General features: G+C 34.5%; 1 protein-coding gene across 1 annotated transcript; it reads right to left on the bottom strand.

Moving 5' to 3' along the window:
• Nucleotides 1-3,542: 3,542 nt before the first annotated feature.
• Nucleotides 3,543-6,833, bottom strand: LOC110903738 (probable Histone-lysine N-methyltransferase ATXR5). The gene is made up of 6 exons (XM_022149522.2): nucleotides 6,256-6,833; nucleotides 6,095-6,175; nucleotides 4,701-4,921; nucleotides 4,490-4,590; nucleotides 3,922-4,134; nucleotides 3,543-3,847 (listed from the first exon to the last, which is right to left on the bottom strand). The coding sequence occupies exons 1-6, from the start codon at nucleotides 6,545-6,547 to the stop codon at nucleotides 3,688-3,690; spliced, it is 1,068 nt and encodes a 355-aa protein (XP_022005214.1). The 5' UTR covers nucleotides 6,548-6,833; the 3' UTR covers nucleotides 3,543-3,687.
• Between the last annotated feature and the right edge of the window lie 3,275 nt (nucleotides 6,834-10,108).

Raw genomic sequence — 10,108 nt, 5'->3', positions numbered from 1 at the left:
TATGTTTTTGACACTTATCTTTTGTGTTCCTGAAAGATCATCTCTTGCATTGTTGGTTTAGGTAAAATCTTTCAAAGGAAACTCGTTTGAGACGCATAATTGAACGCTGGATAGAATGGGTTTCACAATAATATGTGAGGTAAAAACCAGGGTAGATTGCATTTTATGTCCTTTAAGTTTGAGCAAAATTGCTGACGTTGTCCTTTAACTAAGGAAATTACACACGATGTCCTTTATGTTATAATTTCTCATCATGTGGTGTCCTTTTTGCTTTAACCCAGTTAATTTTTAGAGTAAATTACAAGTTTTGTTCTTTATGTTTACATCAAATTGCAGGCGTTGTCCTTTTGGCCAAAAGTTTACAGGCGGTGTCCTTAACCTTTCAAAATCTTGCACGTTTTGTCCTTTAGGCCAAACCTGGTTAGAAATCTCAGTTAAAAACTGTCATGTGCAATGCACATGAGGGTAAAATGGTAATTTCCCTCTCAACCCTTACACTTCCCCTTCTTCTTCAATGATCTAAACATTGCCATTCAGATTTTGGAACCACAATCTGCAAGTTTTGATTTTGATTTAATCGATTCCTTAATTCCAAAACAATTTCTTCACTACAGTAACCATTAAACAACAATAAACCCTTCTTTTTTTATATCGATTAGATTCAAATAACAATTCAACTCAGCAACTAGCAACCTGTAGACTATGATCTAAACTTCGATTATCATATCACAATCTAATATCTTTCTTCTCCAATCTATACGAACTCTTAACCCTTCGCTTAACAACTATTCTTCGAAAAACCTGCAATTAATTTTTTTATATCACAATCTAATTTCTTTTTTTAGAAATTGAAGAGTTAGAAGAAACAACTGAAGAAGAAGAATTGAAAACCATGCAAGATCACATAGATCTCGATTCTCACTCAAAAAAGCCAGATTTTAGATCGAATTTCTCGTCAGTATCGTGAAACAAAGTCTGAGATTGCCGATTACGGGTTCGGTAGAAGATCCTGTGATATTGACCTGAGGTTTTCACTAGACGCCGGTCGGATCTCGTATGAAGTAATCCCCGATGGTTCGATCCAGACCCGAGAGTATTACACCGATTCTTCATCCAAAAGACGAAAAAGCCTCGATCGAACTCAATTAGGAAAATGGCGGCTGCGGTGATGGCGGAGATGGATGAAACAGACGATGTCGGCTACTCCGGTTTCGAATGCGAAAGTATCCCCAACGACTATTGCTTACAGCTATGGTAATTTAGGGATGAGGTTTCCAAGCATTGGGGTGAGAGGGAGTAAGCAAGAGATTCGAATGCGAGTTCGTTGATTGATGATTGCTCGTAAACATTTGAGTTGGGTTCGAGGGATAATGTTATAAGAAAGAAGGGAAAGTGTATGGAGAGGGAAATTACCATTTTACCCTCATGTGCATTGTACATGACAGTTTTTAACTGAGATTTTTAACCAGGTTTGGCCTAAAGGACAAAACGTGCAAGATTTTGAAAGGTTAAGGACACCGCCTGTAAACTTTTGGCCAAAAGGACAACGCCTGCAATTTGATGTAAACATAAAGGACAAAACTTGTAATTTACTCTAATTTTTAAGAGTTAAGGTATGTGATCAAAATGACAACAAAAGAGAAAAGTAAGAGACTCAGAGGAGAAAAAAAACTATTTGGACTAAAATGCCAAATTTGGACAAACCTCATGGACTAAAATGACAATTTACTCCTAAAAAGACTAAATTACCCTTATATGATCTGATTTAACAAAAAATCTAACTGGGTTAGGGCTAAAGGACATAACGTGTAGGATTTTAAAACATTAAGTACAAAACTTGTCAATTTTAAAGATAAAGGACAGCGCTTGAAATTGGGTATAAAGATAAAGGACAAAATTTGCAATTCACTCAATTTTTAATGTTAACTCTTAGCATGTGCCACTCACATGAGGGTAAAATGGTCATTTTCACTTAAAATATATCTTCCTCTTGAAGTTTCATGAATAAATTTTTTTGTTTTAGTGAAAATGGCAATTATGCTCTCATGTGAGTGGACATGTGTTAAGAGTTAACTGAAAAAATTAACTAGGTTAGGGTAAGAGGACACCGCATGATGAGAAGCTCTAACATAAAGGACATCTAGTGTAGTTTCGTTAGTTAAAAAACATCGTCTGCGATTTTACTCAAACTTAAAGGACGTAAAATGCAATTTACCCTAAAAACAATCCAAAATCGCATAAGCAAAAAGATAAAAAGTGCTATCTCTATGATATGCTTAACTCTTAAAAGATTGTCCTCTAGAAGATGAAAATGAATATTGTCAATCAAATGAATGGCTTATACCAAAGATGCTTGCTCTTCTCTTCCACATGTGTTATTAGTATCAAATACTAGTTGCATGACAAATTATTAGAAGGTAAACATGATAATGATAGTATGCTAATAGAGTATTTAGATTATTAAATTGGATTATAAAAAAAATAAAATTTAAGGGAAGCGAATATAGAAGATTTAGATTCGAAAGAAATTAAAATTTTGAAGGTGTAAATATAGATCAGATTATAAAACAATTAAAATTTTAGGGTGTAAGAAATATTGAAGTCCACTTTGTGAAATTAGCTTGTTTTTTTAAAGTATAGGTAGCTCACTTATAGTTGTTTAATTTTCATAACGCAAGCCAAACAAGATCGAATAAGCTCACAATCTTGCATTTGATTACTCGATCTTTACCACAACCTTACGCCTATAGTGATCATACGAAGGGTCGATATGTTTCTATGATCAAGATCTTACAGTCAACATATGGATCTTTGCAACCCTGCCGCGTATTGTTATATCCAAACACAGATAACTTTATCTCACCAAATAAACTCGCTTGTCATTTAGTTTTTGATTAGTAGAACATTCTTACAAAACGAACAAGTTTTGTAAAATCAATCATTTAAGTGTTCAATTATGCGTCTTGGAGAAGTTTACTTTGGAAATTTTTACCTAAACCGACAATGCAAGAGATGATCTTACATGAACACAATAGATAAGTGTTGAAACCATAGTAATTAACCACAGGAATAGTTTCACGAAGTCTCAAGACTTCAATATTTCTTACCCCCTAAAATTCTAGTTGCTTTATAATCTGATATAACAATCTAAATCTTCTATATAGTTTTCGTATAGAATTTTCTAGGTATATACGTTTTCGACCCCCGGTCGGAAATCTCAAGCTTCGCCACTGATACTAACAAAAGGTTCATTTCAACTTGAACCCTTTTTGACACCTAACATAACCCACCCATCTTGCCACCTTAGTATTCTATCGATCAAGATAGCCAAAATGATTGATTTTTAGAGAGATTTGACACTTCACTTTGTAACATGATGAGTATTGATTAGTAATGAAGGTATGACAATGGTCGAAATTTGTGCAAAACTAGTCTGGTCCTGATCAAGTCTTGTATTTCTCAAGAAGCGACGCGATAACTGGTCAACTGGTACTGTTGTGTGCACATTAACAAACATTCCTATAAACTTTAGATTCTTTTGATACTTAAATTAGTATATAAACTTCATAAAAATGTTTACAGAGCAACTCTTTCAACTCTGAATAAAAGGGTCATAAAAAGTAACATAATATAAATCAATGGGCTAATCATGTGCTCAAAACTACAATAGCATGCCGGGAGATCCTATTATACGAAATGATGAGTTGGATACTCATGTTCATACCCGTTATAATCATAGTATAATCTCTCACCCTTTGCAATATCACGCGTAGCGACCAAAAGGACCCTGCATTCTCCATTTACACTGTATCTCACACATTTTAGATTTTGCTTCTTCTTTGATTCACTGCAAAATACCGAAATACCATATAAGTAATAGAGAAAATTCAGAAAATATGATAGTAATTTTGGCAAGCTTACGGAGTAAAGTTATTTATCCCGTTGATAAAACGGGCAATGTTTCCACGTTTATCGGGGCAGATAACGAGACTCTTTGATGGATTTGACGCTAAAAGAAGAGTCATCATGCTGTCACAGTCATCATGTTCGCGGTTTTTGATGTAATCAACATCACCAATGTATTCGGTTATCAATGTCATGTCCTTTATAGGGCCATCAGCTTCTACCGTATAACTGTACCAAAACAACCTTTTGTTATCACGCTTCATTTGCATTAGAGGTGTCAAAATGGGTGGTCTGGGTAGGTTGTGATGTTGTGTAACACTAACGGGTCAAAACGGGTGAATTTTAGCGTGTGGCGCGAAACTACTTATTATCCATTTTCTTGACATTCAAAAGTAATCAATATGTTACATATGACATTGACTTTTTTGATGAAGCGATATAAGAGCGTTTAAGAATTTGACCCATTAGGTATAAAACATTACCCAATCGACTCATTTATAAGTTCACGGAATCACGGATCAAAATATCCACCTCTAATTGGAACAAAAAGCTGATTTTCATAATACCAAATTTACTTAATTACCCTTCACAAGAATCGAATATGACAAGCAGTGGAGGGCATTCACCTCTTTTCAACATGGCACTGCAATATTCCAAGGTTTCTGTGTCTTCTTTCGAAAGAACCTTAAACACGAGCGACATAAAATAACCCATATAATATAATAATTCTTTGAGAGAACTATGTGACCATACGAGTTTACTTGATTATTATTATTACTTGGGAATGTATTTACCTGCATTCCACCTTTTTCATACGAGGCTAAATTAGCCCATCTTGGAGCCATATCAAAGGAGTAAGTGAGATCATCACTATATTCCATATTGAGCGAGGTCAAAGCGGACGCTAGAGACCCCATTTGCTCTAGCCTACGCTCCGTATCTTCACTTGGAGTAAATGGTAATAACCTCCTCCTTTTTTTATGATGCACAATTCGTCTCCTACGCTTCCTGGAATCTGCTAATTTGAAAAATATAGAATTTCATAAGAAACGTAAAAGAAAGTATAAAACGAACAATGACATCTTATAGCTTGGCGGTATGGGAAAAAAAGAGTGACAGACATGGTTAAGTGATAATGCATAGAAGTGTAGTTAATGCTAAACAATAATAAGAGGAACCAATACAACACTGTTTTATGGAAACTAGAAGGGTTTATGAAGCTTAAAAAAGTAATTTAATACTTATAATAGTGTCATGATTATGGCAATGATCATATACTACTGACCTTAAAATTGTTTTGAACACCCCAGATGATAAATGACACTATATTGCCAACTTAAGAAGATTGTATATGTAATAAGAAATCTTTTAAACCATATTATACAATATACATACATGATTCGTTTAACTCTTATAAATTAAAGTCACTAAGTGCGCTTTATGACATCCAAAAAGAAAACCAAAACTTGGGAATAACGACACCAGGAAAAGAATTGCATAGCGCCCAACAAAGAACGCGACTCAATTTGAGAAAACTTTGCAACTTATTTGATTGTACTAAACCAAGATCCTCTGCATGATCAAAAAATTAGATGTAGAGTATGCCCTCGAAAACATATTAGATAAAAGGGCTCAACTTTTTAAGACATGGAGTTGCTCGTTGTATTCTACAACGCGAGTCGAACACACACACACACACACAGACGAGGGGTAAATAAATAGGTGCCCATCGAGTGCACTGGTGTGCAGGATCGTTCGTCTTGCAAGTTTGAAATTTCTACACGGCTTTAGCATCTTAATACAAGCAAATCAATCTAGATGACCGACTGACAGAAATATAAGCCTGTGAAGTAATACGAAAACTTTCCGGTTGTATACATACATAGATCATCCACAAGTGGAACTTGCACTCAGCTGAAGCAGCCAACCCAAATATTATATTCACACACATGATTCATTTGCAATACTAAATTACAATCATTTAAAAATTAAAAAAAAAAAAGCCACAATTTGTCTTTTTAGGTTTATTTGAATATGATCTAATCATCAATTCACAAAACTAATGGTAATCACAACCCTAATTATTCATAAAATTCAAAAAATCCTTTTTCTCAGAAAACAAATCTCTAATTAATCAGCAGGTAGATCGAATAATAAAACAAACACAAATGATAAATGATAAATCTACCTTGAGGAGATATTCTCTTGACAGCAGAAGCTGTACATTTCTTTATCTTGAAGAAATCAAATATTTTGGTCTGCGTAAAACCTAAAATTAAAATTAAAATTAAATCAAAACTCTCAGACATTTCATGCAGACACACAATACGCAAACGGAAAACTGAATACTTTTAACCGCCGGCGGAGGATGATCGGAGCATTGAGGGCAGAACCAGGGGCCAATCGGAACACGAACAACGATAGGGCGGAGACACGTCATGTGAAACGCTTTATCACATTTATCGCACAGCAGCAGCTGGTGGTCCCGGTCACCGGAGCCGCATTCATCGCAAACGGTGTCGTTATAGTCGTTGTTGTTGTTGTGTTCAACGACGGCGGCGTAATTGACGCCGTTGATGATGTCATTGATCGACTTATATTTCTTCACTCTCCGTCGCAACGGCGACGGCTCGACGGTCATCGTTGGGGGGTAAAATGGGGAAATTGGGGGTGGAGGAGGGTTAATTTGGGAATAATAAATTATTATTAATAAAGATGGTGGCAGTGGAAGAAGAAGGTGTGGAGGGGGTGACGTGGCGTGTGATGATTGATTGTGCTAATGTGCGCCCCCATGAAAGACGCCGTGCGCCACCACTACCGGATTTATAGGGGTGCTTTGAGGTGTGACCGTAAACTTACATGCAGATTCATAGGGTTGTTTTTGCCTAATTGGGTATGTCTAAATTGGAAAGTGGAAAGTGGGTGGGTTGGTAGCCATTTTGAGAGCTTTAAGGTTAACTTGAATTGATTATGTGGATATAGATATAACACTAGAGTGAAATTATAAGTATAATATGTATTTGATGGTGAACCCTGATTACTCTCGAAGTACTTCGTTTGATCAAGTTAAGATGATGGCGGCAATGCAACTTAAGCTCAACCTTTAGTAGGTTGAAACCAAAGAAAGTCAAGGAATCAAGGTACATAGCAGCATCACACAAAAACCAAAGTTGCCCTTAAAAGGGACAATGGCTTAAAATCAAACGACTTACATAGAGTAGAAACACAAGTGGAAGAGAATCAGAGATTGAGTCATATGCACCCAAGTACAATAAATTGAGCAAGACCCGAATGCATAAAATACAAGTATGTTCATAGGGGAAAAGCATGGTTGAAATAAACGAGCATCACCAAGGAAGCACAGTGATGACGTCATAGATTTAGGTGGGGAAGAATGTCAAGAACGCTTAAAGAATGAAAACTCCAAGTAATCTAGAGTATCCCCTAAAAGATAACAAAGAATGATGTTGAAATGTTGAAATGTAACATACAATATTTAGAAATGAATGATCTAGATACTTAATAACTAGTACAAACAGGATGTGTGTTCATTTGTGCCAACCACCCAACAACTACCAAAGTACCATCAAGAATACCATGTAAGCTCACTTGTAAGCTCTTTAATGCAAATATAGGGACATATTTGGTTTGCATAAACGGGCCTTCCGCTATTAGTTATTTGAATCAATGCAAAGTATCGTGTAAAGCCTGGCCTTAACGAGTGTCTAAGTGATGCACGAAAAGTTGAAAAGATAAATTCATAAGATTAAGTCAACACGACTTAATTCTAGTTGAATTTTTTTGGCCAGGTAGGTATGAGTTAACTCAACTAAATAAAAACGATTGTTGAGTTTTTGATATAACATGTCACTAAACTAAACATACTCAAATAAACAAATTCTTACCAATTAAAACCACATTTAATACTTGGTTGTTTTTGTTTTTCAAAGTTGTGGTTCAAGATTAAAGCCTAAGTCTGGCCAAACCTAAAGCTTAGGTGTATATTATATACTCTCTAGAAGCATTTAAAGGAGTTACTTAAACAAATTGTGCAAACCCCACATTCAATCAAGAATGAAAACAATGAAGAGAGACTAGCAAGCAGTTTATGATATACTAAATAATATTAGTGGATTTGGTTATGATAAAAAAACTTAATTGTGTGACCACTAATGCTCTAGGAGTATGGGGATGTTAATAGGATTATTGGCACCATAATTAAAGAAGTTGAAAGTAACATATCAATAGTGACGTCTCTCAGAATTCACGTACCCTGTTCGAGCTCGAAAAATGTACCCATATGCTTTAACGAAAATTGTTTTTCTTTTTTTATTTTTTAAAATAATATTAGTATTGGGCTGGGCCCAATAAACCTAATGTTAAGTTGGGTAAATTATATAGTATAAAAAGGTATTTGATAATGCTCCTCTATATTGGATTTGTATGTGTTTACAATTTTTTTTAAATTACACACACACACATATATATATATATATATATATATATATATATATATATATATATATATATAGAGAGAGAGAGAGAGAGAGGCCGGTTATCATACAAATGCTCTAATCGTACATTATGTACGCTACAACAACAACCGTACGATCATCTCATTAAAAGCGCGTGTTTAAATAATTAAATTAATCAAAATAAAATTAGTAAAAGAAACCGCCAAGGTTAGAATCGTCCATAGCGAGAACAAAACCCCTGATTATTAGCACACAATAACTCAAAATCATACCGTAAAACCCAAAATCAAAAGCATTCTCCTTCTCCAAAACATCACCTGCTACTCTCCATTGCGATTACCTGCTACTCTGCATTGCGATTTCAACTACGATTCCATGAATATTGAGAAAAGAAGCAAAGCAAACAACGACAGACCACAATCGAAGAAGATGAATCCAGGTATCAATTTACATTTGCGATTTAAAAGTGTAATATACAGGTGCTTTAATATCAAATGCGATTTTGTTTGTTTATTAACGTTTTAACTAAACATATAAGTTTTATAACATTATATATTGATAACAACATCAATTTTGCTAGGGTTTGTTACTGGTATATTTATTTGTTAGGTTTTGAATTTTTTATGCATTTGACTTAGTGATACTGATGGATGTGCGATATCATATAGGGTTTTGTTGTGCTTTTTTTGATATTTGCGATTTCATATGATAAAAGCTTGTATGTAGAAGGTTTTTTGTTTTAGGTTAAATTAGATTTGCGAATTGATATAAATGCAAATGCGATTTTATATCAGAAGTTAGTTGTATTGTTTTTTTGTTTTAGATTAAATTAGATTTGCGAATTGATATAAATGCAAATGCGATTTTATATCAGAAGTTAGTTGTATTGTTTTTTTTGTTTTAGGTTAAATTAGATTTGTGAATTGATATAAATGCAAATGCGATTTTATATCAGAAGTTAGTTGTATTGTTTAGGTAATGCTTATGTAACAAATGCGAAATCATAACACTTGAAAGCAAATTGATAAAACAAAACGTGCGAATTGATATCTAACACATGCGAACTGATGACTTGTTGTGCATGATTAGCTGACAAATGCGATTTTGTAAGTGTTTTTTAACTATAGCTTGCGATTTTGTAGAAATAGAATCTGATGAAGACTTTGAAGGACCAATATCAAGTCTGATAAAAATTAAAAAGCATAGAAAGAGATTGGTGATTCAAGAAAGTTCAGAAGATGATGAATTTGTTAAACCACCCCAAAAAAAGAAAAAGCATGAGAAGAAGGAAGATAAAAAAAATCAAAGATAGTCACAAAAAAACATTCAAAGAAGGGGCAACAACCAAAAACAGAACACAAAGAGTTTTTCAAATACAGCAATGAAGCAATACTGCTGCGATGCCAACCTAACTCATATATGGATACTGTTAGAAGATTTTCAAAGAAACAGATAGATGATGTTAGGGATATGGGGTTTGGAGCTATTCTTGATATCAACATCAACCATATTTCGACAAGATTGGCGTATTGGCTAGTGAGAAACTTTGATGAAAAGTTGGATAAGCTAAATGTAGGAAACCACCAAATCAAAATAACATCGAACACAGTATATGAGGTATTTGGATTACCAAAAGGTCCAAAGAAGATTGAAATAATAGCCGATAAGAGGAAAGTCAAAAACCAACACAAAATTGAAAAAAGTCAAGAACCGGGAAATGCGGTCCG

Source organism: Helianthus annuus, chromosome 14, assembly GCF_002127325.2.
Source record: "Helianthus annuus cultivar XRQ/B chromosome 14, HanXRQr2.0-SUNRISE, whole genome shotgun sequence".
Classification (NCBI taxonomy): Eukaryota; Viridiplantae; Streptophyta; class Magnoliopsida; order Asterales; family Asteraceae; genus Helianthus; species Helianthus annuus.
The sequence above is the reverse complement of the archived record's forward strand: the minus strand, read 5'-3'. Positions and strand labels throughout refer to the sequence as shown.

Bases quoted from the DNA above. Each gene is read 5' to 3' on its own strand.
- LOC110903738 (XM_022149522.2), bottom strand. From the start codon at position 6,547: ATGACCGTCGAGCCGTCGCCGTTGCGACGGAGAGTGAAGAAATATAAG. The intron at 6,176-6,255 runs GTATTCAGTTTT...TTTTAATTTTAG, and splicing joins TCCTCCGCCGGCGGTTAAAA to GTTTTACGCAGACCAAAATA. The intron at 4,591-4,700 runs GTAAATACATTC...CTCGTGTTTAAG, and splicing joins ATGAAAAAGGTGGAATGCAG to GTTCTTTCGAAAGAAGACAC.